This window comes from Meles meles, chromosome 6 (assembly GCF_922984935.1).
Source record: "Meles meles chromosome 6, mMelMel3.1 paternal haplotype, whole genome shotgun sequence".
Classification (NCBI taxonomy): Eukaryota; Metazoa; Chordata; class Mammalia; order Carnivora; family Mustelidae; genus Meles; species Meles meles.
The window spans coordinates 64,815,209-64,842,116 of NC_060071.1; the positions used below are offsets into that span (position 1 = coordinate 64,815,209).

General features: G+C 41.7%; 2 protein-coding genes across 3 annotated transcripts in view; one reads left to right on the top strand and one right to left on the bottom strand.

Annotated features, from left to right (window-relative positions):
• EXD1 (exonuclease 3'-5' domain containing 1) overlaps positions 1 to 14,277 on the bottom strand; it is a 32,027-nt gene extending 17,750 nt beyond the window's left edge. Inside the window, exons 1-5 of one of the 2 annotated variants that reach the window (XM_046009586.1) lie at positions 14,136 to 14,277; positions 7,997 to 8,065; positions 4,638 to 4,695; positions 4,201 to 4,322; positions 1,115 to 1,173 (exon numbers count right to left, since the gene is read on the bottom strand). In XM_046009586.1, coding sequence (XP_045865542.1) covers positions 1,115 to 1,173; positions 4,201 to 4,322; positions 4,638 to 4,695; positions 7,997 to 8,065; positions 14,136 to 14,268 — 441 coding nt within the window. In that variant the 5' untranslated portion in view covers positions 14,269 to 14,277. The remainder of the gene's footprint in view (positions 1 to 1,114; positions 1,174 to 4,200; positions 4,323 to 4,637; positions 4,696 to 7,996; positions 8,066 to 14,135) is intronic. The other variant, XM_046009587.1, reaches the window with a different exon arrangement.
• Positions 14,278 to 16,081: 1,804 nt separating this feature from the next.
• The window catches only part of CHP1 (calcineurin like EF-hand protein 1), a 46,287-nt gene continuing 35,460 nt past the window's right edge, over positions 16,082 to 26,908 (top strand). The window contains exons 1-2 of the mRNA XM_046009056.1: positions 16,082 to 16,293; positions 25,317 to 25,389. Of these exons, the coding sequence (XP_045865012.1) occupies positions 16,227 to 16,293; positions 25,317 to 25,389 (140 nt within the window). The 5' untranslated portion in view covers positions 16,082 to 16,226. The remainder of the gene's footprint in view (positions 16,294 to 25,316; positions 25,390 to 26,908) is intronic.

Genomic DNA, 26,908 nt, shown 5'->3' on the forward strand with positions numbered 1-26,908 from the left:
TCTACAGGAAGCTTAATGAGTCCCATGAAGTCCATCTGTGAACTGTATGCTAGGCTGAAGAGTTACTGTCACATCTGAAATTCACAAATGACTGTAGAGAAATTGCCTAAACACAGCATGTAGAATGGACTTCTAAAAATATAAGTAAAAAAATTTCTGACTCTCCTCTAAAACTGCCATTGGCTTTCCAACCTACTCAGGTTAAACTCAAACTCTTTATAATGTCCAAAAAAAGCTACCTGATCTGCCTCCTGACCACTTCCATTTCCTATCATTCTTCACTGTAGTCCTGCCTCCTTGCTGTTCCTCCATACAAGTTAAGTGTGCTTCAGTCTCAGGGCCTTTGCACTTGTTATTCACGCTTTTCAAAATTTCCTTAGCTGAATATCTATATGGTTAGTTCTATTACTACTTTCAGGTGGCTATTCCAATGTTACTTCTTCACAGAGGTTTTCTCTGTCCACACTACATAAAATAGGAACTCCTTGTTACTTTACTTTTAAAATCACAATTTATTTTTCTTCGTAGCTCTTATTGTCAGTTGATAGACAACTGTTTGATTATTTTCTTGCAATAAAATGTAAACCCCTTCAGGTGCCTGGCTGGCTCAGTCAGAAGAGCATGCAATTCTTGATCTTGGGGTTGTGAATTCATACCCCACACTGGGTGTAGTGATTACTTAAATAAATAAATAAATCTTGGGAGGGGGGAATTGTTTACACTGGTGGTTAGAACTTCCTGGGTGGCTCAGTGGGTTAAGCCTCTGCCTTCAGCTCAGGTCATGATCTCAGGGTCCTGGGATCGAGCCCTGTGTTGGGCTCTCTGCTCATCAGGGAGCCGGCTTCCCCTTCTCTCTGCCTGCCTCTCTGCCTCCTTGTGATTTCTCTCTCTGTCAAATAAGCAAACAAAATCTTTAAAAAAAAAAACTTTGTCTTTACTATTATTTTATCCTAGACTTCAGAATAATACCTGACATTTATCAGGTCCTCGGGTATTTTATTGGGAATTTATTAAGGAAAGCAGTAATGGTCTTATAATAAGAGAGAAATTTATGAGATATAAACATGATACGTATATGCAGACAATACTTGGAATGATCAAGGACAATACTTACTGCAGCACCAAACTTCTGCTGGAACTGATCAATGACTGTGTATGTTACCTCTTCTTCCTCTGCAGGAGAATGATGGTAATAGACATATTTGTCTTCTTTGGCAATAGAATAGCTCTCCCACTCATTTTAGCCATCCTCATAAATTTCTCTGCTATTGCAACTCAAAGGTCTAGTGTTATTTCACTGTCACCTGTGTCAGCCCAGCACACAGTGAACACTCCAGCATCCTGTTTCTCAAATGAGAATGAATAAAAGTCCTACCAATGATAATCTTATGAATTAAACTATTTAATCATTTCCTGTGAAAATCCAATAATGTTTCCCTCCTCATAAATATTTCAAGACATTTACTTTTCAAAGGATGTTCATAATAAAAAATAATAGTTTAAAACAAATCAGTCCGGGGTGCCTGGGTGGCTCAGTTGGTTAAGTGTCTGCCTTCGGCTCAGATCATGATCCTGGGGTCCTGGGATCGAGTCCCAAATCAACTCCCTCCTCAGTCAGGAGCCCTGCTTTTCCCTCTCCCTCTGCCTGCTACTCCCCCTGCTTGTGCACTCTCTCTCTCTCTCTCTCTCTCTCTGTCAAATAAATAAATGAAATCTTAAAATAAATAGGTAAATAAATCAGTCCTGGAGATGGGCCATAGTCTACATTTGTGGAATTCTCTGGGTCCTTAATTATGGTTTTAAATCATGTAATTTAAAAGATTAGAGGTATAGCATAACATATAGTTTCTCTTCATCTCCAACCTCTAAAACTTAGGCAAGGCATAGGACACAGTCCCCGTACCTCTTTTTCTTTACCTATACTCACTCTCCTGGTAATCTCATCTAGTCTCAAGGCTGTAAAACTCTAACAGCTAACTCTTACATTTGTATCGCCATCTCAGACCTTTCTCCTCCTCTCTAGGCTGACATTTGAACTTCGGAGGACCTAAAGTCTTAATCATCTTCCCAAAATGTGTTCCACTCAGAACTGTTCCCATGCCAGCTGAATAGCACTCCATACTTCAGGTTACTCACACCCAAACCCCTGAAATCACCATGATTCTCCTCTTTCTTTTTTCTTTTTTTTTTTTTTAAGATTTTGTTTATTTATTTGATAGACAGAAATCACAAGTAGGCAGAGAGGAAGGCAGAGAGAGAGGGGGAAGCAGGCTCCACGCTGAGCGGAGAACCTGATGCAGGTAATCAATCCCAAGACTCTGGGATCATGACCTAAGCCGAAGGCAGAGGCTTTAACCCACTGAGCCACCCAGGTGCCCTGGTTCTCCTCTTTCATATGCACATCTAATACACCAGTAGACTGGGCTGGCTACACCCCAACATACGTTCAGAAGTCCATCACTTTTTACCAACTGTACTGCTACCACTATGGTCCAAGCCACCGTATCAGCTCACCTTAAAATTATTTCAATAGCCTAATAGGTTCATGCTTTTACCTTTCTCCTTCTCTCAGTATCCATACAGTATCTAGAGTAACTTTGTTAAAACAGAAGTCAGTTAATGTTACCCTTCTGCTCAAAACTATCCAATAGGAAGTAGAAGTATTTTTTTTTTTTAAAGATTTTATTTATTTATTTGACAGAGAGAGATCACAAGTAGACAGAGAGGCAGGCAGAGAGAGAGGGAAGCAGGCTCGCTGCTGAGCAGAGAGCCCGATGTGGGACTCGATCCCAGGACCCTGAGATCATGACCTGAGCCGAAGGCAGCGGCTTAACCCACTGAGCCACCCAGGCGCCCGGAAGTAGAAGTATTTTTTAAAATGCCATTGATAAGAGGGGCACCTGAGTGGCTCAGTGGGTTAAGCCTCTGCCTTCAGTTCAGTCATGATCTCAGAGTCCTGGGATTGAGTCCCACATCGGGCTCTCTGCTCAGCAGGGAGCCTGCTTCCTCCTCTCTCTCTGCCTGCCTCTTTGTGTACTTGGGATCTCTATCTGTCAAATAAATAAAATCTTAAAAAAAATACCATTGATAACAGTATAAAATATGAAATACTTAGGGATAAACACAGCAAAATATGTACAAGACTTATACACCAAGAACTGCAAAACACTGTTGAGAAATTAAAGATCTTGGGACGCCTGGGTGGCTCATTTGGTTGGGTGGCTGCCTTCAGCTTGGGTCATGGTCCCGGCGTCCTGGGATCGAGTCCCACATCGGGCTCCTTGCTCAGCAGGGAGCCTGCTTCTCCCTCTGCCTGTCACTCTGTCTGCCTACGCTCACTCTCTCTGACAAATAAATAAATAAAATCTTAAAAAAAAAAAAGAAAAATTAAAGATCTCATAGAGGGATATACTGCATTAACAGATTAGAATACTCAATATTGTTAAGATGCCAACATTTACCAAACCGATCTATCAATTCATTGCAATCCCTGTAAAAATATAAGTGGATTTTTTTTCAGAAATTGGAGATCTGATTCTAAAATTCATAGGGAAATGCAAAGAACAAAGAATAACCAAAAGAACTCTGAAAAAGAACAAAGTTGGAGAACTAACACTACCAGATTTTAAAATATATCATAAATCAACAGTAAGCAGAAACAGTCTTAAAAATCCCAAAAGAAACAGTAAACAAACAGTCTAGTATTGGACATCTACAATGGCCTCCATGATATGCCTATGTCATTTCATCTCCACCTACCTCTTCTCTTTGTTCCAACTACACTGATCACACTGATCTAGCTGTTCCTTCAAGATCCTGGCATGTTCCTATCTCAGGGCCTTTATATTAATTCTTTTATCTGCCTAAAGAACATTTCCCCCACATATCCACACAGCTCAAGCCCTCATCTCCTGTAGGCTTTGGCTCAAATGTCACCATTTTTGTGAGGCCTGTCCTGAACACCCTAACATTGTAAAACCACCCTCTTCACACACTTCACTTCCATTTTTTTCCCCTTAGCATTTGGTGCTAGCATGCTGTATGTGATACTCCTTTATCTTATTTAGTGTCTGTTTCTTGCACTGGAGCTCAGTGAGGGCAGAGACTGCACATATAGAACCTTAACTCAGAGTTGTGCCAACTCCAAAGAGTTGTGGACCACAATAGAGACTCTAGACAAGTCAGAGCCCCAGTGCTCACCTGATGGGCTGAACTTGAGGTCACTCAGCAGAGAGGTGGTTGGCAGCTCAGAGGCAGGAGAAAGAGACTCACATATGTTCAAGTCTTCACCTTCATCCATCCTGGTTCTTTCTGTATTTAGACTATGCTTACAAAAAACAACACTCAGATGAAATTGTTCTTTATTGCTGATGCTCACACAGATTTTGCCACACATCAATGGTAAAGAAGCTGGACCTCCATTTCATAGAGGACCCACTCATCCACTGCTTTTACACTGATTTGAAGATATCATCTAAAGATGGAAGAAAATATCCATCTATTTCTTCTCCCTTCTATTATCTCAGACCATTTGAGAAATTGCATAGCTAATGAATTAGAGGTAAGCCTTTCTACCCTAATGTATGCATTTGAGTAAAATCATAATTAAGAAAATTATTCAAATTATTCCACCATACCTGACAGAAGATGCCTTTTCTCCCATCGCAACTTGTTCCACTTCATCCAGCAGTTCCACTGCAAAATAACCAAATGCCTTCCAACAAGAGTTTCCAGTCTGAACGCAGTTAACCACTCTCCTCTCTCCCTCTAACACAGTCTGACTAAGTACTACACACACTAACTTGAAATGAAATGTTAGTCCATAGAGGCCTTCACTGGCCAACAATAAATAGAGCAGAAGAGCCTATCTAAAGTACTGAAGACGCCGAATACTATGTTCCTACATAGCTTCGCGGGTCTTTCAGCAGGATTTGAAAGATCTCTACGTGTTCCAAAGCACCTTGCAGTCAAGCAGATTTATTCTAGAGAGAGACTTTCTTTCCTATTCATTCCCACCATACTGCATTTCCCTTACACCATGCACTGTTTGGGGGTTTCCTCTCAGATCCTTCCCAGATGGGTCTCTTTCACTCTCATAGGCTGGTGCGTTAACAGTTCTGTGACATGAGTTTTGCATAGTGGCAGCACGGTGGCCAATGATGTTTATCTGAGGCGCCATTATTGCGAACTGAAACAGTTCAGCGACATGAAAGGCAATAAAAGGTAGACTAGAAATCCCCCCCAAAATATGAAACATTCCACAGATTCTGAAGCCTAACAGGGCCGGGAATGGAGGACAATATGGTCTATCATTAATTCTAAGATGTACATTTTAAACAGCTCTGAAATCAGACATGATTTACAATAAGTACACATGACAGTTTACTTGCCATTACTTTTCCTTTCTTGCGATGTGAAAATAGTGTATTTTATAATTAATGGCATTTTAGACTGAATTAAGTATACTTAGGTAGTACTCAGAGAAGATCTACTCGGGGGCCGTTATGTTTCAAAACATCTCTTTCCCCTGCGCTATCAGGGTGTTGGGTCTGGGGCAGAGAAAGTAAAAGTCACTAAAAATATTCAATTTTTCGTCAATTATTATTTGTCAATTATTATTCTTCATTTTATTTTTTAATGTATTATTGTTTCAAGGTTTTATTTAAATTCCAGTTAATATTATTCTTCATTTTAATAATTCTTATTCAAAGTGCTTTTCAGGGAGAGTGAAAAAATTCTCAATCCATGGCTAACTGAACCACAGGGCAAAGAAGGAGAAGGTTGTCCTTTGAACTAAAAATTATGAACAAAGACCAAGTCTTGAGAATTTAGAAAGAAATAAAATCCATGTCTACAGTTCACAGAGCTCGTCAGTTAGCCTTCTTTGAAGTTAGGGAGAGGGTAGTAGTAATTCCTTTGCTTCTCTTTACAAACCCATCCACAGCCTAGCTCTGATCCAGTGCAAGGGCTAATTTTAAAAAGCAATAAGAATTCCACTATGGTAGTGCCAGGTTGGCTTAGTTGGTATAGCATGGGACTCTGGATCTTGGGGCTGTGAGTTTAAGCCCCAGGTCGGATGTGGAGATACTTACTTCCTTTTTACTTCCTTTTTTTTTTTTTTTTTTTTTTAACAACTGAGTCACCCAGGCGCCCCTACTTTTTTTTTTTTTTAAGGGTTTGCTTTATTATTTTTTAAAGATTTTATTTCTTTATTTGACAGAAAGAGACAGCTAGAGAAGGAACACAAGCAGGGGGAGTGGGAGGAAAAAGAAGGCTTCCCACCGAGCAGGGAGCCCAATGCAGGGCTAGATCCCAGGACCCTGGGATCATGACCTGAGCCGAAGGCAGACACTCAACAACTAAGCCACCCAGGTACTTAAAAATCTTAAAAAAAAAAAAAAAAAAAAGGCAAGAGTCCTACTACCACCCTCACAACTATTATGAAAAGGTGTTCAAAGGGGTGCCTGGATAGCTCAGTTGGTTGAATGGCTGCCTTCAGGTCAGGTCAATGATCCTGGAGTCCCACATCGGGCTCCAGCACCCCCCACCCCATGGGGCTCCCTGCTCAGCAGGGAGTCTGTGCTTCTCCCTCTGACCTTCCCCCTTCACGCTTTCTCTCTCTCAAATAAATAAATAAATAAAATCTTTAAAAAAAGAAAAAGAAAAGGTGTTCAAGGGACAAAAAGTGTTTACAATAGTAGCATACTCCATGAGAAAGGACCCTTAGATAGCTGTCTGGAACTGTCTGCCTTGAAATAAGTCTGGATTGGCAGTCATTACTTCGGTGAGAGTTTCATTGCTCTGTCAATTTTACTTCTCTCACAAAATAATCTTTCAAGTAGCAGTGGTTTCTGGTCTACAAGGGTCCTTTCCTTTCCTCGTATCTGCCTTATTGGTTAAGAAATGAAACAGCTGTTGGGGTGCCTGGGTGGCTCAGTGGGTTAAAGACTGCCTTCAGCTCAGGTCATGATCCCAGGGTCTTGGGATCGAGCCCCTCATCAGGCTCTATGCTCAGCAGGGAGCCTGCTTCCTCCTCTCTCTCTGCCTGCCTCTCTGCCTACTTGTGATCTCTGTCTGTCAAATAAATAAATAAAGTCTTAAAAAAAAAAAAAAAAGAAATGAACAGCTGTATAATGTCCCAGATCTCCCGCTCTCCCCACTCCTCCCCACAACACTGACCTTTACTCCTCCTTGGAGGGCTTTCTGCCTTTGAGTTCTTGAAAGTAAGAACAGTTCTTGCTGCCCTTTTCTTTTATCCTATTTGGCTTGTCTGAAGCACACTGACCAGAAGAGCTTCCATATCTACTCTTTCTGGCAAAAGGTTGGACCTACTTCTGCTAAGTGGCTTTTGCTGGCCAAAATGAAGAACAGAGCTGCATCTTGCAATTCCAAAATCCAAAAATCTCTGAGAACTAAAAATTGTCTGGACCTCTTTTGGCAACAAAACCCAACTGACATCTATTTATAGTCCTATTTTATTTCATTTATAGTGATTATCCTTACATTTCCCTGTAGAAATGTGTTTTATTACAGTGTTTCCCAGACCTGTTTGAGATGTTCTATAATATAAAGAGTAGATACTGTGTTAGATTTCCTAAAAATCTGGATTTCTGAATTCTGACATTTGGTCCCCAGGGTTCAGATAAGGGACTGCGAATGTACTGTGACTCCATGGTGTTAAAATCAATTGCTAAGCAAGACCATTCCGTGCTGTTCAGATTCCTAACTGCCCACTGGCTGACTCTTTAGTAATGAGCACCAGCAGTCCTCACACAGTAAAACCAAGATGATTAAAATTCCCTACCACCATTCTGCTCATAGTACCCATCAAAAAAGTAAGATAAAGGTCAATTCTCAAATACCCAGTCTAAGAGTTCCTAAGAGCAATATTAAAGGCAATACAACATATTTTTCAAATACTGGAGTGAGGCAGAGGAGTGAGTTTACTACTACTACAAATCCCAATACACACAGTCAGGGAACATGCAGCTCTCACCGTTCAGAATCTCATGCCCAAAAAACATCTTCACTCCTGGAACACTTCGACCAGTCTCCACATTCTTCACTGTTATAGAAAATGATTCATTCAGTTAATAAAAAATAGTATTTCCCCAAAATTATAAGAAAATGTGCATCTCAAAAGTGCCATATCTAAGGGTGTTGGGGTGGCTCAGTCGATTAAGTGTCTGACTCTTGGTTTCTGCTCAGGGCATGATCCTAGGGTCCTGGGATCAAGCCCTGTGTTGGGCTCTGCACTCAGTACAGAGTGTGCTTGATGATTCTCTCTCTTTCTCCTCTGGCTCTTGCTCCCCTCACTGACTCTCTCTCTCTAAAATAAAGAAATCTTTTTTTAAGAAGTGCCATATCTGGGCGCCTGGTTGGCTCAGTGGGTTAAAGCCTCTGCCTTCGGCTCAGGTCATGATCCCAGGGTCCTGGAATCAAGCCCCGCATCAGGCTCTCTGCTCAGCGGGAGCCTGCTTCCTCCTCTCTCTTTCTGCCTGCCTCTCTGCCTACTTGTGATCTCTGTCTGTTAAATAAAATAAATTAAAAATCTTAAAAAAAAAAAAGTGCCATATCTGAGTTTTATAAAAATTCCCAAATTATTTTCCCCGAGAAATGAAGAGTCAATAACAAATTACAAAGCTATAGCCTTGAAACAAGTAGGATAAAGAACAGAGGGAACCTGAGAATGGTCCAAGAGGAATTTTAAGAGCAGGAGTAGTATGGTGAACTTAAACTTCTCCTAAGACTATTCTAAGGCCCTGAGGCTCAGGACTGTTTATTTATTATATTTCTATTGATTTTACCTCACCTAATTCCAGATAAAATTTTAAGGCAGCTGACTACTTCTAGAGTCCACACCCTGTTTTATGCCATGCTACATGCTCAAAAATACTGTCAAGGACAATAACCCAAATCCTGGCCCCAATATAGGGCTCTTTTCTGAGTAGGTAAGAGAGTTAGGAGAAGTTTAGATGTTGTATCTACAATATAATGTCATTGCTCTAGGTATAAATGCTCCCAGTGGCTGCATATTTCCATATTGCTCAGCGATCCAAAATCATTTTCACCCTCACTGTTCCACTGAATGTATTCTTACTAAGGTCAAAAATCAGGGATACCTGGGTGACTCAGTTAGTTAAGCAGCTGCCTTCAGCTCAGGTCATGATCCCAGCGTCCTGGGATCGAGTCCCACACCAGGCTCCTTGCTTGGCAGGGGGCCTGCTTCTCCCTCTGCCTCTGCCTGACATTCTGTCTGCCTGTGCTTGCTCTCTCGCTCTCTCTCTGACAAATAAGTAAATAAAATCTTTAATAAAAAATCACAACTGCTTATTTTTCTTTCTTTTTTTCTTTTTAATGATTTTATTTATTTATTTGACAGAGAGAGAGAGTACGCACAAGAAGGGGGAGCAGCAGGCAGAGGGAGAAATAGGCTCCACACTGAGGAGGGAACCCCATGTGGGACTAAATCCCAGGACCCTGGGATCATGACCTGAGCTGAAGGTGGATGCTCAACCAACTAAGCCACCCAGCACCCCCCTCCCAAAGCCTATTATAAGTTATAGTCTTATCAACCTTGGCTCCCATGTATCCTTTGACAGTACTGTTCTTTCCTTTCTTCTTTGGCTCATAGGATACTTCAAGTTTAGTTCTTTTCCTACTAATTTCCTAGAGCTACCAAACTGAGCACCGATTCAAAGCTAGGCACCATGCTAATTATCTGCCTACATTTAATTCTCCAGTAACATAATGAGAGAGGCATTTCATTATCTCTGTTATGGAGTAATCTGAGACTCAGAAAGGTTGAATAAGGTCACACTGCTAATTAAAGACAGAGTCAAGATTCAAACCCAGGTCTCAGGTGTTTAATAAGCAACTCTGAACAATGTTATACTGTCTCCCTCATTTGCTCCTTCCCATCTCTTCAACTGTCACCACCACCTCTGACATCCTGACCTCCCCTATTTTTTTTCTTTCTTTTTTAATATAAGTAATCTCTACACCCAATGTGGGGCTCAAACTCACAACCCTGAGATCAAGAGTCACATGTCCTTTGGACTGAGCCAATCAGAACCCCCAACATCCAGATTATTTCTCTTAGCTCCACTCACATTTCCACCCGACTAATACCAGACTTACTGTAAGATCCTCAAACTGAAATCATTATCTTCTCCCAGTAACCAACAAACGTCCTCTTCCCATTTCTATCAGTTAATAACAGTACTATATACCTATCTTCTTCTGAGTCATAATCTTTTTTTTTTTAAGATTTTATTTATTTCTTTATATTTGACAGAGGTCACAAGTAGGGAGAGAGGCAGGCATAGAGAGAGAGAGAGGAGGAAACAGGCTCCCTGCCAGGCAGAGAGCCCGATGCAGGGCTCAATCCCAGGACCCTGGGATCATGACCTGAGCGAAAGGCAGAGGCTTTAACCCACTGAGCCACACAGGCGCCCCTGAGTCATAATCTTCTGAGTCATAAATGTAGTAATGATTTTTCATTGCTCTGTATTTATTTAAGAGCATGTGTGTGGGGCTGGGGAGAGGCAGAGGCAGAGGGAGAGAGAAAGATTATTAAGCAGGCTCCATGCTCAATGTAGAACCCGACTGGTGGCTCAATCTTATGACCCTAAGATCATGACTGGAGCCAAAATTAAAAGTTGGATGCTTAACTGACTGAGCCACCCAGGCACACTTGCGTTGCTCTTTAATTATCTAATTGATTACCAGGTTACTTATTTTACCTCTTACATATGTCTAAAATCTGCCTTCTCTTTTTCCATTCCTTGCTGAGCCTTAGTTCTGACCTTAGTTTCCTTGATTGTCAAAATAGTTCTATCTATGCTCTTTGCCTCTAGTTTCTCCCTACTTCAGTCCTTCCTTCACATTGTTGTCATAGTCAAAATACTCCCTGCTTTGTCCAAATAGTACATAAAATTAGTAAACAAATGTAAAGAAATATGTTCAACTTCTTTAGGAATATTTTTTAAGCACACCAAGATAAAATATCACTTTTATCTATAAAACTAGCAAAAATTTAGGAAAGATACACATCAGCATTAAAACAACAACAACAACAACAACGTTAGGGGCATCTGGATGGCTCAGTTGGTTAAATGCCTGCCCTCAGCTCAGGTCATGAACTCAGGGTCCTGGGATAGAGCTCTACCTCAGCTTTGCAGTGAGCATGGAGCCTGCATAAGATTCTCTTTCCCTCTGCCCCTCCCCCACCCTCTCACCCCACCCACATGCACTTTCTCTCCCTAAAAAAAAGAGAAAAAAATTAAAAACATAAAAAGTTTAGACATTAAATTGGCCTTTCAAGTAACATGAGAAAATGCTTTTTATCATGTTAAGCAAAAAAAAAAAAAAAAAGATATACCTAACTTATTATGTCAACTATATAAAATCTATGTAATTAAAGATCAGAGAGAAATACACCAAAAAATTGCATTTAGACTGAATGCCTTGTTGAACAAGCATGTGGCATATCTTGATTGTTCTCAACTCAATGCCATTTATTCAGGCTAGCAACATGGTGGTTTCTTGGACCGCCATGGCATCTCTTTAAAGGGATTGACTCAGCTGGGGGAGTACCCTCCTACCCCTTTTTTCTCTTCCTCCTATCTGTAACTTCTACCAGCTGTCACATGATCTTGAAGTTTGAAGCCATGAAGATGGTAGAGCACAAAGATGGATAATCCTGGATCTCTGCCAGCTCTGGGGTGATTCACAGCAGCCCTGGGAGGCCTTCCTTCTTTTATATAAGAGAATAAACTCCTACTTTGTTTAAGCCACTGGCTATGAATCTGTTTCCAGAAGCTAACTGTTCCTAACTAACACCGCATTAAAAATTTCAGGCAACGAGTCTGAAAATTTAGATGCCTCCCATTTAAAAATCTTTCAAATCGTGGGGTGTCTTGGTTGCTCAGTCAGTAGACCAAGCAACTCTTGATCTCATAGTCAAGGTCTCAACTAGGCCTAGAGCCTACTTAAAAAAAAATATTTCAAATTCCTCCTCATTGTTCTCGGAAGTGTCCAAATGCTACAATATATTAAGGCCTTCTGATCAGTCCCATACCTACTTCTCCAGCCTTAAGTCTCACCGCATCCCCATAAGGAAATTTACTTAGGTTTTTCTGAATGAACCAAGTTTTCATGTCTCTACATTTTTTGCATATGGTGCTACTTCTACATAAAACTATGGTTCTCTCAAAGTGTCTTGGGGCACCTGGGTGGCTCAGTCATTAAGCGTCTATCTGCCTTATGCTTGGGTCATGATCCCAGGGTCCTAGGATTCAGCCCCACCTCAGGTTCTGTGCTCAGCAGGAAGCCTGCTTCTCCCTCTCCCTCTGCTGCTCCCCTGCTTGTGTTCCCTCTGTCACTCTGTCCCTCTCTGTCAAATAAATAAATAAAATCTTTAAACAACAAAAAAAGAAATGTAAATTCTTAGGCCCCATCCCAAACCTTCAGAATCAGAAATTCTTGGAAGGTGGCCCAGCAATCTGTGTTTTAACAAGTGCCCAGGTAATTCTTTTTTTTTTTTTTAAGATTTTTATTTATTTATTTGTCAGAGAGAGAGAGAGAGAGAGAGAGAGCGCGAGCACAGGCAGACAGAGTGGCACGCAGAGACAGAGAGAGAAGCAGGCTCCCCGCTGAGCACGGAGCCCGATGTGGGACTCCATCCCAGGACGCTGGGATCATGACTTGAGCCGAAGGCAGCCGCTTAACCAACTGAGCCACCCAGGCAGGGGTCCCTGCCCAGGTAATTCTGATACATAGATAAAGTTTGAGAACCACTGGTTTAAAACAGTTTCCACTCTTTTCCCATCCAGTTAAATCTTACCTTTGTGATGCCATCCCCACTATCCTAACCCTACCACTCCCAGATCTAAATTAACTGAAACTTTGTATTTTCATAGCATCTCATGCATCTCTCTATCAGAGAGGATATCACACTGCATTATACCTTTCCACTTGTTTATCTGTCTCTTTACCAGACTAAGTTTTTTTTTTAAGGACAGGGACCATGTTATTCTTACTTATATCCCTGGTACCTATCACAGGGCCTGTGATACAAAACTACCAATAAATGATTACTGAATTACTATTTCAAAAGTCTGACATAGTGCCACATTGGTCCACAAAGGTCTATTTTAACTTATAACATGGCTTAACAATAACACTAATCTCTTAAATGTCATTTATACATTTCAATTATGAACCTGAAATTTATGCCAGGTAAACAACTATCCTAGCAAGTCAATATTCTAGCTGAATAAAAACTATATATTGGATCTCAAAGGTGAACATGTGTAGGGACTAGGAAGTGGTACACCCAAGGAAGCATGGAAATTCTGAGCTCCTTCCCACAGACCTTGATTTATGCATCTCTTCCACCTGGCTGTTCCTGAGTTGCGTCCCTTATAATGAACAGAACTGAAGCTGGGAGGTACAGAGGCTACCTTGAGACCATAAGAATAATACATTATTCCTGAAGTGGCAAAAACCACAAGACACCTGGTCCCTGTTGGTATCTTTGAGCCATTGCCCTAGCAGCCTACCTCTTGACTTCCTTTCGCATGACAGCCCTAGCTGTCTTTGTGAATTTGTCTGTTGAAGCCAAAAGTAATTTTATCCAGTAGAGCAGTTATTTTTAACTGCAATATGCATATAGTAAGAAATTAAAAGAAGCACCCAATGAAAAACAATCTATACAATAAAAATGTCCACAGTCATGTCAAAGTATAAAAATGGGGACAAGCGGTGCCTGGGTGGCTCAGTCGTTAAGCATCTGCCTTTGGCTATGGTCATGATCCTGGGGCCCTGGAATCAAGTCCTGAATAGGGAAGCCTGCTTCTCTTTTCCCATTCCCCCTGCTTGCATTCCCTCTCTTACTGTCTCTCTCTCTCTGTCAAATAAATAATCTAAAAAAAAAAAAAAAAAAAAGTGGGGACAAGCCTGCAGATGCAGCTATGTTTACAGCTAGAGAAAACAGCATTCTAATCTTTCTCTTAACTCTTCCCTAGAATAGGAATGCCTCCCTCTCAGTTGCTAATGAAGCCCCCAGAGTCCTCACCCAAACTTAACTATTAATTTCTTAAAGGCAGAAGATAATGAAGATAAAATGAAACCTTTCTTCAGGACAACAATCTTGTTAGGGTCCACATGCTGGAGAACTCCCTCAAATACGCCACAAACCAAAGTGAGTTTCACCCTTCTCCACAAAATCTGATTGAGGAAATGGTAGTCACTGCTGGGATCCATGCTATTCGATTCCAAAAGCAGTCTTCAAATAATCTTCTTTAAGTATCCAAACACTTGAAAATAAAAGAGATGTAGGATTTAAAAAATATTTTAGGGGAATGAGGTTCTTTTCCCTTTCCCCATACTTGGAAGGGACAAGAAAAAGAAAAATATGAGAGTAATTCAGTATTGCCCATCTTTTTAGATCAATTATGAGAAAAGGACTATTCCAAGCACCACCTCTATTTTATACATGGGAAACAAAGCTGTAAAACTTCAGGCACTGTAGGTTTGACTTCTTTGTCTATAAAATGGGGCAATACTACCATGCATACCTTAGTTAAATGCAACAAGCAAAACATTTTAGAGGCTTTTAAATAGCACATACAGGTATCTTTTTATCACCAACCAAAAGAAGAAGGAGAAGAAAGAAAGAAAAGAAAGAAACTCTGAAAGAACAAATGAAAGAAAACCGACGCTGGCAAAATGTTTGCCAATACATGCTGCTATAAGCTGCTCACCCAGAAATATCTAGGATTTAAAATTTTCTGGCCTCTTCTACATTAGTAATACATCGAGAATTTGACACTGTTACCAACCAAAGCATAAGTGACTTAGAACTATCACAATTATGCATGACCAATCAGGCTGCCATGTCAGTGCATTTGAAGGGAGACAACACTAGATCGGACGAGGGCAGGTTAATCATGAAAAGGACTCAGTGAGACTAGAACCTTGGCCTTACGCTAAGTCGTCAAACCCTTAGGTAAAGCTTAAAAGTAGTTTAGGTACTAAATAACAGTGGTTAGAGTTTGGTTCTTCCCTATCTCAAACCAGTTATGCATAAAGCAACACTCAGAAGGGTGGGGAGGGGGTGAAAAGGCGCTGAAGACAGGAAAAGAACTGGTTCACGGAAAGAGCTAAATTAGTTAACGGGTGGCTTAAACATTTTCAAGAAAACAAGAATATCATAAAAATAAAATGCAAGATTCCTAATTTTTAAGACAAAATAAGAAACTCCAAATAAACGGCGGGCCATACGATAGGAATTCAATCTCGTCCACCGTTAGGTTATTTTTTCCCCGAAGGAAGTCTGGGAAATCCTGTCCCAATTTCAGCCAAATGAAGCTCGACTTCCTACAGCTTCAGTCTTGAACTAAAAAAGGAGGTACTGCTGTGAAGGAAGAACTCTCGGGGAGTTCCAAGCTGGCGTTGGCGGCTATCAAAAGACAGAGACGAGAAACACAGGAGAAAAGTACACGGGACTGAAAACCCACACCGAAAAGCGGACGCCAGCCTGGCGGAACCAGAGGTCCCGGCTGTTTCCCAAAGAGCCAATCGGCGCGCGGCGCGGAGACTGGCTCCGGAGCGCCCCCAGCGGCCAGGAGGAGGGAGGACCTCCAGAAAGAGGAGGAGGTGGAACTCCCAGCATGCAGTTCCCGAGAGACACACCCTAGCGTTGCCCCAGGAGACGTTTGGTCTATTTTTATAGTTTCTCTCTGCAATCCCTGCCACCTGTGGGTGGGATTTCCACTTTTAGAGTTGTGTAAGAAACAGATTGTCTATGCTGCCTGCCTCAGGTTAGCTCGCCGTAAACCAGTGGGTCGATGGCGTTTCTCTTTTAACTGCGATCGGTAGAGCCAGAGTGGCATTGCCTTTTTAAGGCCGGTGGCATCATGCTTCCGGGGGCGTGGTCCGTCCTTAGGAATACCCGGCCGTGCGCTGGGCTGATTCATTCGGGGGCTGGAGCTGCAAGCGACGACGTCGGCTCCTGCGCCGGGAGCAGCCTCTCTCCTCATTGGCTGGTTCTCGGGGACCGCCCCCCCTTTCCACCCCTGGGTTCCCTCTCTGGTCCGCAGTAGAAACACTGCCCTCTCGGTTCTTGACCCCTGGGCCTTTCTCCCTTCCCTCCCTCCATCCTTCCCGCCGCCGCTGTCGCTTCAGACGCCCCTGCCCCCGAAGGAGCTCCCGGTTCGGTGATGGGGTCTCGGGCTTCCACGTTACTGCGGGACGAAGAGCTCGAGGAGATCAAGAAGGAGACTGGCTGTGAGTTCGGGTAGGGGGTGGGAAAGCGGCCGGGCCCCTGTGAGTGGCCTCAGAACAGACGGCGGCTTGTCGTTGAGGTCCGTTGTTGGGGTGCTCGGAGGTTGCCCGGTATTGAGTAGCCTCCAGCGCTGGAGCTTCGTGGCCGAGGGCTGGAGAACCTGTTCATAGAAGCTGGGCTCTGGCCCCTGTGAGGCTGTCCTTCCCCTCAAAGGCAGGAGTCGTGATCACCCTTAGAGCACAGGCACCGCTCTTTTTTCTTAGCCCTGCTCATGAAAGTCCCCGAACTCCTTTCTTTTATCTTTCCTCTCGCCAACCTCGAATTCAGGAGCTCTGGATGGATCCTGTAGAAAACACAATCCGTTCCTATGACGTTTCTGGGCAAGCTCTTAAAATCACTGCCAACTGTGGGAAATCACAAATTCTTTCCGCAACTGGAAAGATGAATCCAGAAAGCAAGATCCTATAGTAAGGCTTTGGAAGACGTGACCTGGTGACAGCAGACCTTTAAACAATGAGGGGTCTGAGAGTATGAGACTTCATTCTGAACCTGTGGAGAAAAAAGCACGGATACTGTGACCACCAGTTTTTTACTTAGACTGAGGATGCTTACTGTCCTAATTTCAGATATATTGATTTCTACTAAGCTGGTGTACTTTATGCAGTCGCTGTGGAAATTGGATGTGCTCCAAAATCTCAGTGCGAGTTTGTACTAGGCACTGATGTTTTTTATAGTCCAGTCTCTTCCTCATTAAACCGAACATAGGGGAAACAGGGTTTGGGGAATTCAGAAGCTCTGTGTAACATAATAACACAATTTTGTATAGCCCTTGATAATGCATACACTATTTTTTCAGCAATCCATTATGACTCTTGTATTTTACGTAAGTTATGTAACTGTATGAGCTCTGTCTCTTCATGATAACCTGTCTTTAATGATGAGGTGATCAGTAATTCAGTGGTCCACATGCAGGTAATATTGAAGGGTGCTGAGGGAACTATATAATTTCACAGGCAGTTGTGACCTGAGAGAAATGGTATGCTGTCCTGTGCTTTCGACAGATTTCGCTTTTAAAATCTTCAGTGTGGAAGGGCTGTTATCTAGTCCCCATCCTTGGCAGATTGGTTTACCGCTTTTAGCATCCCCTAACAGATGGCCCATAGCCTCTCCATAAATACCTTTAGGGGTGATAAGCACACCACCTACTGATTTTGGATGAAAGATGGAAAGTAGTTAGCTGATTATAACGTATAATACTTGTTTGGCTACTTGACCTTATGGTCATTTGATGACTCATTTTGACTCTTTAAGAGTAGATATAAAGGCAGTTGGGAGTCAGCAATCATTTTATTAAATTTTGTGGTCATGACCTCTGGCCACACTTGTAAATATAAGAACTGCTTTAGGTCTAAGGTGACACCAGAGTTAAAGCATTCACACTTAAAATAGAAAGTCAAGTAATGAAGTGCAAGCCATAGTGAGGATGAGAAAAGGCTGTTTTTGCCTCAAGATGAGGGAGCACTAATCCCATGTGGGCATATTTGCATTTGACAAAATGGAAAGACCCTGGACTCTATAGGACTGGAGTTATTTTACTGTGTGGCTTGTGGAGGAACAGAAGTACATACTCCTGGAAAAGCTGTTTCCCCAGTTGCCAAAAAGTGAATCAAGCCTTGAAGGAGATTCTCAACCACAACCAATGCAAACTGATGTTAAGCCAGAAAGCCTAATGAACAAGTAGTTACGGAATTTTTGCATTATCTGTATGCTGGGTACTCAAAGCAGATGGTGACAAAAGATGCCCATAGGAGTTAGGATTGGCATTAGGACATAAGGTAGCTGAAATTGTGTGCCACGCACCTTCAGACTCAGGGAAGACTGAGTCTGTGGGCTGGTCTTGGAAAGAGCAGGAGTTGGGCCCTGATCCAGGAATGAATGAATTAGATTTAGATAAATTAATTTAGGACATTTGGGGTGGCTTCCACGAGCATTCTACTCCAGCCTGCTACACAGCCATCCCTTTTTTTTTTTTAAAGATTTTATTTATTTATTTGACAGAGAGAGATCACAAGTAGACAGAGAGAGAGGGAAGCAGGCTCCCTGCTGAGCAGAGAGCCCGATGCGGGACTCGATCCCAGGACCCTGAGATCATGACCTGAGCCGAAGGCAGTGGCCCAACCCACTGAGCCACCCAGGCGCCCCCACAGCCATCCCTTTATCCTGTTAGTGTCCATCATCAGAGTTGATTTTTAAAGTAGTAATTTTAACATGATATAAAAAGTTTAGAAGACTAAAAACAGATACCCGAGGGGGAGGTGGAGAAGTGGGATTTGTCCAGTTTTCATCTGCTTCTTGTTCCATTACGAGTTTAGGGAACTATCAGGGGCGCCAGGGTGGCTCACATGGTTGGCCATCTGCCTGGGGCTCAGGTCATGATCTCCAGATCCTGGAATGGAGCCTCATGTCAGGTTCCCGGCTCAGCGGGGATTCATTCTGCTTCTCCCTCTCCCTCTCCCTCTGCCTCTTCTCCAGCTCATGCTTTCCCTGTATCTCTCTGTATCAAATGAATAAATAAAATCTTAAAAAAAAAGTTTAGGGAACTATCAATCAGAAACACTTCAAGTTAAGAACAAGCAATACGTCTTACTACTCCCTTTGCCAGTGAGAAAATTGAAGAAATTGAAGAAAACTGACTTTATATTCAATATGAAAGCTTTGCATTGGAATTGATTGTATTTAAACATATTTTCCATAAGTCTAAATTGAGTAGAATTCTTGCATGACTGGCGTAGCCAGTATTTGAAATGTGATCTCTCAAGTATTTGGCAAACTAATTCTAGGTAAGAATTACCTATAAGCCTCAGTTTTGTCATCTGTACATGGGAATAATAATATTACCTACTTCATAGGATTCTTAGGAGGATTAAATGAGATAAATTATATAATCTACTTAGAATAGTGCCTGATATATAAGTATCAGGTAAGTGTCAGCTATTATTTTGAACCATAGATAAGAGTCATCTTATTGGGAAGATATTTGTATGAACTAGTTACAAAACTATGTCTGGGGCTATATAAGTGGAGAGGTGACAGTATTTTATGCTTTTCCTATTTTCAGGGAGCATTTTACTAGAAATCAAGTTGTTTTCCCAATCTACAGAAATAAAACTTTTAAAGGAATCGACATCTTAATGTTTATAACAGTTTAAAAAAACATAGTCTAAAGAAAATTAAAACATTTTTCATTAAAAAAGGTTTTTTTGAGGGAGAGAGAGAGATTGGCAGTGTGGGCCAGGGAGGGGCAGATGGGGAAGAGAGAGAGAGAGAAAGAGAGAGAGTCTTAAGCCGGCTCCATGCCCAGCTCAGAGCCCAATGCAGGGCTCGATCTCACAACCCTGGGATCATGACCTGAACCGAGGATCAAGAGTCCGATGCTTTACCACCTGAGCCACCACCCAGGCATCCCTTAAAACATTTTGTGTTGGCATAAAACATTTGCTATATTGTCTTTGTCCTATTACCTTCTTTCACACATCAGCATTTTCATATATTAAAGCACAGCTGAATAAAAGTTACCACTGGGGGGAAATCACAACAGTCTTGGGAGGTTCTGTAATCTCCACTCTTAGTTCACTTAACTGTAGCAGTAAACTGGCTGTGAATTACTTAAAACCATTTTTATAAAAATAGTCATTTAATCTGTGGGAAACAATTCAAACCAGTGGAATAATAATAAATGCCTATTAATTTAATTTATTATTTTTTACATTCGTTTACTTTTAGTCTCTAGTTCTGGTGTGTGTCATGTGGTATGGGGATGGTGTTGAACAGGTTTAGGAAGTAAGTTTTACAGACTGGTGAGGTTTTGTTCGAGAAGGTATAGTGATGATAGAATAGTGGGGTTTTTTCTGTGTTTTCAGCAAAGAACACAAGCCTGGCAAAGGCAATTGCTTGAGAACAAAATATCTTAAAATGCAAGAACCCCCTCACCTGCCAAGCCATGTTGCCTGAAGGTGCTATTTTTTGGCATAGGAAATCACATATAACTAACACCTTTAGCTGGTTGGGGGTTAAGGGATTTTGTAAAGCTATGTACTTTTTCTCCCAACTTAATATGAAAGATTTAAAGTGCACAAAAAGTTAAAAGTAGTGTAATATCCATATACCTTTCACCTCAGTTCAGCAGTTAACATTTTGCTTTATCTACATAAAAACATACATAGTTTTAGCTATGTATTTGCTTTATCTATTTATAGGTGTATCTCTATTTATCTTTCGGTCAACCATTTAAAAGGCAGGTAGCAGAACACTTCGCCTCTAAGTATTTCTGCATGTATCTCCTGAGAATAGGGATTTTTATTTCCCTACTTAACCTCAGTACTATATCACACCTAAGAAAATTGACAGTAATTTAAAAATATTATCTACCATTTAGTCCATATTCAAATTTCCCCAATTAGAAGAAGGTGGTTTGTTGTTGTTTTAGTATCTTTTAAGTCTCTTAATCTATAGGTTCCCTTAGAGAGTAGGCCAGCTCTTGAAGCCCTCTGTCAGGGGAAATGGAAAGTGTTGGAGTGTGGAATGGTTGGGATTCAGGCTTCAACTTCTCGATCTTTTTATCTGAAGTTACCTTTGATTGTCCTAGTATGCTTTACCTAGGTTATCAGTCTGTTCTGTATTAAGATTTAAGATAACAGTAAGGGAAAAATAACTTTCTCTTACTCCTTTTTCATTTTATTCTTCCCTTTGTCATTCCTGCCTAGTCCTTGGTACTTCTCTGAAATGTCTTTGTCATCTGAGCATGAGACCTCATGATAGAGAGTTCTGTAGTCAGATTGGCAGAGTCTTTCAAGTAATCTTTCAACAGTATAAAATAATTATTTGCCCGTTAGTGGAGAAAAATACAGCTTCATTCAAGACTTGACCATGTCCACACCCGTTTCGGAGAGGTCAACTCCAAAGACTTACTTTCGGTTACCAAGAATTGGTGCAGGTTTGGGGCACTGGTCCTGTTAGCCTAGTGCCTTCTGGTGAGACTAGTTTACTGGAAACCTTCTGGCCTTCTCTTGTGGCAGTTCCAATACCTTTCTGTACCTTGAAGTTGCTGTGAGCTCTGCCTCTTGGAGATTGCTTTATATTCTCTGTCATGGTGGATTTGGCACCTAAATTGAAGCTTGCTTTGCTCCTCCTCTTTCTCCTCTTTCTTCTTAATAAACATCAGTTCTGGGGATGCCTGGGTGGCTTAGTTGATTAAGTGGCTGCCTTCAGCTCAGGTCATTATCCCAAGGTCTTGGGATTGAGTTCCACGTTGGGCTCAGCAGGGAAGTCTGCGTCTCCCTCTCCATCTGCCTCTGCTCATGTTTTCTCTCATTCTCTCTCTCTCTCAAATTAAATAAATAAATAAAATCTTAAAAAAAAAGAATAAATTCTGAAGTTTAGGACATATTTGAGATTTGACCATATCAAGTTATATTAAAAGTTGACATTTGGTTGTACATTTCTCTACTGATTTCCATATAGCCCCCTTCTGCCTGGAAGATAGCAGGTTTATGGTTCATGAAAATTTGTGAAGCGTTCCATGTGTTTTTTAAAAGATTTATTTATTTATTTATTTATTTGAGAGACAGAGAGGGAGTGTGCATGAGCATTGGGGGCGGGTGTGCGAGGGAGAGAATCTTTAAGCAGATGTCCCGCCCCCCAGCTTGGAGTCTGATGCTGGGCTCTGTCCCATAACCCATGAGGTGATGACCTGAGCTGAAACCAGGAGACTCTTGATGGATGGAGCCACCCAAGTTCCCCAAGCATTCCATTTTTTTTTTTAGCATTCCATATTTTTAAGGTTATAAGGCATAAGCTGATATTTTTTCTGAAATATGGAATGTAATACCATACCAGTACTTGGTAAGGGACTTTTTAGAATCATACTTTAAGATGTTCTTTGAGATAATCTAGATTAGAAAGATGTCTGATGGCTCATTTGTTAGTTGAAGAGGGTTAGACTAGACGACAACATTCCTGCCAGTTTCAAAATTTTATCAGTAGCTATACATACATATATACATACATATAGAATTTCTAGAAGGATTCACAAAAAACTGGTAATAGTGTTTGCTTCTGGCAAGGAAAACTGGGGAACTTGATTGTTAGGGAGACTTTTCATTGTGTACGCTTTTGTACTGTCTGTGTTTTTACAATGTGTGTGGATTATTTTCTCAAATTGCAAAAAAGGGGCACCTGGCTGTCTTAGTCCATAGAGTATGCAACTCTTGTAGGGTTGTGAATTTGAGTCCCATGTTGGGTGTAGAGATTACTTAAAAATAAAATGTTTTTTAAAAACAACCTAGTATAAAAAGAAATACAATTTAATGTTTTCCTGTTAAAAGGAAAGTAATCTGAAGTATGTAATAGTCTAGGTACTAAAAACTGACCCAATGGACTAAATATTCTGCAGTTATTAAGAAGGACTCCAAAGCAACACAGAAAAATTATGAGTGGGGCGCCTGGGTGGCTCAGTGGTTTAAAGCCTCTGCCTTCAGCTCAGGTCATGATTCCAGGGTCCTGGGATCGAGCCCCACATCGGGCTCTCTGCTCCGCAGGGAGCCTGCTTCCTCCTCTCTCTGCCTGCCTCTCTGCCTACTTGTGATCTCTGTCTGTCCAATAAATAAATAAAATCTTTAAAAAAAAAAAAAGAAAAATTATGAGTGAATGAATGAGAAGGTATTCCAACTATGGAAAGTGTCCAAGTGGGTCGTATTAATGGTTATATACATTTCTTTGTATAAGAAATGAAAAACAGTAGTGTTGAGATTGTGAACAAGTTTTGTTCTTTCAGAAAATCTTTTGGAAAAGTTAGTCATTCTTTAACTGACTTATTTTTGTTAAACTAAAGGGACCTTCAGTTCTAGAGCATCCTTTGAGGCCAGAGGCCAGAGCCAGGGTAAACAGGTCAGGTTCCTGAAGAAAATGGCTGTAGCTGCCAGAGAGGAGAAAGGTGAAGATTAATTAGTGCAACTGTAAAACTGTATCCAGGCTCACAATGTGAGGATGGTGATGCGAATGGTTAACCTGGAGTGTTTACCCTGTACCAGACGCTCTGCCAAGTGCTTTCCTCTCCTGGCCTCACAGAGTTCTCTCCACAGCCCTTTTCGTTCACCCCTCACTGAGTAGGCAGGCGGTGGTGCCATGAATGGGATCAGTCTGTTACCTGACCCCCACCAGAGAGCACGGGTTGGCAGTGAGTCCCCAGCTGCCTCCTCCATGCCTGGCACCTGCGGGCTCTGGGCTGGCTCTGTGCTGGCTGGGGCTGAGTCTTCTCTGCGCTCTTTGGAGAGCTAGTACCCACAGCCCAGCTTGGGGTGAAATCTGATGCTGAAGAATTCACTGCTGCCTCTAGCGTGCCTTCTCATCCTAGCTCAGGGCCATTCACTTCCTGCTTCTCCCGCTGTGCCCCGGTTTACTTTGTCCCATTGTTCCTAAAACTGCAAGTAGATTTTGTTGAGCTGAGGGAGGAGGGCTACTGTCAGCATGCCTTCAGCCATCCCTTTTAAACCCCTGAAGGTACAGCCTAGGACAAAGTCCACACTTACCACACCCTTTTTGGCTCCTGTCTTTTCCCCTTTGATAACTGTCCTTTTTCTCCCCTCCTACTTCCCATCAGCCAGGAAACTAAACTACTGCCCAGAAATTTCTTGATGCATTTTCAAATTCTTACTGTGTACCTGCCGTTATTACTTCATTTTAATTGCCAGCTTGTACTTGAGTTAAAAAAATTAGGAGGAGGGGCGCCTGGGTTGCTCAGTTATTAAACGTCTGCCTTCAGCCCAGGTCATGATTATAGGGTTCTGGGATCGGAGCCCCGCATCAGGCTCCCTGCTCAGCAGGGAGCCTGCTTCTCCCTCTCCCACTCTGCTTGTGTACCCTCTCGCTCTCGCTCTCTCTCTCTCTCTCTCTCTCTCTCTGTCAAATAAATAAATAAATAATCTTTTAAAATTAAAAAAAAAATTAGGAGGAAAATAGCTTCCTTGTAGATACCATCTCTTGATAACCTGATCTTTTTACAGATTGCCTAATTTGCTTTCTGGGTTAGGGAGCTCAGTGGAGCTCATGCAGTCACAGAAAAGAAGCTGACCTGACCCTGTGATATTTTACCTAAATGTCAGTTCTGAGGGAAGAGAAAAGCCACTAAAGCTTGGTGCAGGAGCAAACCAGATTTCCACTGAATCACCCAGGTGCCCACAAACCAGATTCTATAAAAATAGAATCTGTCCCAGGGCACCTGGCTGGCTCAGTTGATGGAGCTTGGGACTCTCTAAGTTCAAGCCCCATGATGAGTATAGAGATTACTTAAAAATAAAATCTTTAAAAAATAAAATAAAAATTGAATCTGCCCCAATCTTTAAGTACAAGTTAACCAACCTGGCATTGCCAGCCTGAAACCTCAAACTGATTAACAGGTATGTGTTTTTAATTAGAGCATACAGTTAATAGCCTCTAAGTCATGTGAAAAGGTGTAAAAAGTAAAAAAGGTTAAAGTTTCACAATTTCCTTTTAAACTAAATTTGGCTTTGTTTTGCTAAATCTTAACCACTTGACATTTAGTATATAGTCCTGATGAAGCCCAGACTTCATTCCTGAGAGTCCATTTTGATTGCTCGTAATTTACTTATTTTCTAACTCCTTTCGTTAGCTTTTAAAATTTATGTTTTGAGTGAGAGTTGAGACAACTCCCCGTTTTACTCTCTTTGAAGTGTATGGTGGGCTGGGACCAGAAAGGCAGTTGACTTCTGAAGGGCCAGACTCAGGTTCATTTTTTTTTTTTTTTTAAAGATTTTATTTATTTATTTGACAGACAGAGATCAGAAGTAGGCAGAGAGGCAAGCAGAGAGAGAGGAAGGGAAGCAGGCTCCCCGATGAGCAGCAAGCCCGATGCGGGGCTCGATCCCAGGACCCTGAGATCATGACAGACTCAGGTTCATTTCAAGTAGAGGGTGACTTCACCAACTGGGACTAATTTTGTGTTCTTCAGTTTCCCACAGTCAGATCACTCGCCTCTACAGCCGATTCACCAGCCTGGACAAAGGAGAAAACGGGACTCTCAGGTAGGCAGTTGCCGTCTTTATTTATGGGCAGTATCTGAGCAGGTGCCTTTGTCCCCAGGGCACAGGTGATAGGCATCTAGAGTGCAAAGGGCAAGGACCAGTTCTTCACTGTCTTTGAGCGTCATGCATTCACCAGGGAGTTAAATAAGCAGAAGAATGGCATTACATTCGTCACTAGGTGCTTTGTGCCTTCCTCTTAACTCCCCTTAGTTTGGGTGGCCATAGTTCTGGTCCTAGGAACGGCCTTTTAAGCTTTTTCAGCTTTCTTTGCTTGAGTTTTCCCGTGACCCTTTCCCAGACATGTTAGCCTTCAGGAAGTCGATCCAGGGCAGTCCAAGGTGGTCTAGATTGTTTTGCCCCCTCCTCTCATTTCCCAACGAGCCCCATAACCCTAAGGTAAACCACTTTGTATACGTTAGTGTTAGATAAGATGTTCAGTGTTTTAGTCTAGAGCAGGTGGTTCTCAATTGAGGGCTCTTTTGCTCCTAGGCAACAAAATATCTGGAGACGTTTTCAGTTCTCAGGCTTGGGGCGTAACGTTGATGTCTGGTGTGTGGTGGCCAGGAATGTGGCTAAATGTGCTATAATAGACAGGATAGGTGCCCCCACAACAAGGAATTATTCTTCCCTAAATATCCAACATGCCGAAGTTGAGAAACTCTGTTCTAGAGTTAATTATATGATTTCAGAATAATGGGATTTTGTACCACTTCGAATTTGTAATTGTCTTATCAGAGTCCAATGAAATGTCTCCTTACCGTCAGTTCCCACCCTAACTCTCAGTGGCAAGCTCAGCTTTAATTAAGTAATAGAGAATGAAGCTGCCAGCTTTTCTAGTGGCTGGCAGGAAGCAAGAAGTGGTCTAGGAATTCTTTGAAGGCTTCTAGCACAGTGGTGGGATATGGTCTAAAGGGGGAAGGAGTATAGTTGCTAAGCCTTTGTACATGATCCTCAGGCAGAGTAGCTAGAGAATGCTGGTAAATCCATAGGGCCATGTTTATGCAGGGCAAAATCTGCTGTCACTAGAAGCTGGGATGGACTCAAACCATGCTGTGTAGTCATTAACGTCAACTGGAGTACCTGCCATGTGCAAAGACCACACTGGGTGCTTTCTTTTTTATATTGAGACAGATACACATAATATAAAATTTACCATTTTCAAGTGTACAGTTCATCGACATTAAGTGCATTCACAATGTTGTATAACCATTACTGCTATCTAGTTATAGAACATCTTCATCTCCCCAGATGGAAACTATGTACCCAGTAAGCAGTCATTTCCTATTTCAGGGGCAGAGACAGCCACTAATCTACTTTTTTCTCTCTCTGGGCATTTCATATAAATGGAATCATATAGTAGGTGGCCTTCTGTGACTGGCTTCTTTCGTTTAACTTGGTGTTTTCAAGGTTCTTTAACAATATAGCGTATACCAGTACCTCATTCCTTTTTATGGCTGAATAATAATATCCATTATATGCATACACCATGTTTTGTTTATAAGTTGATGGGCACTTGGAA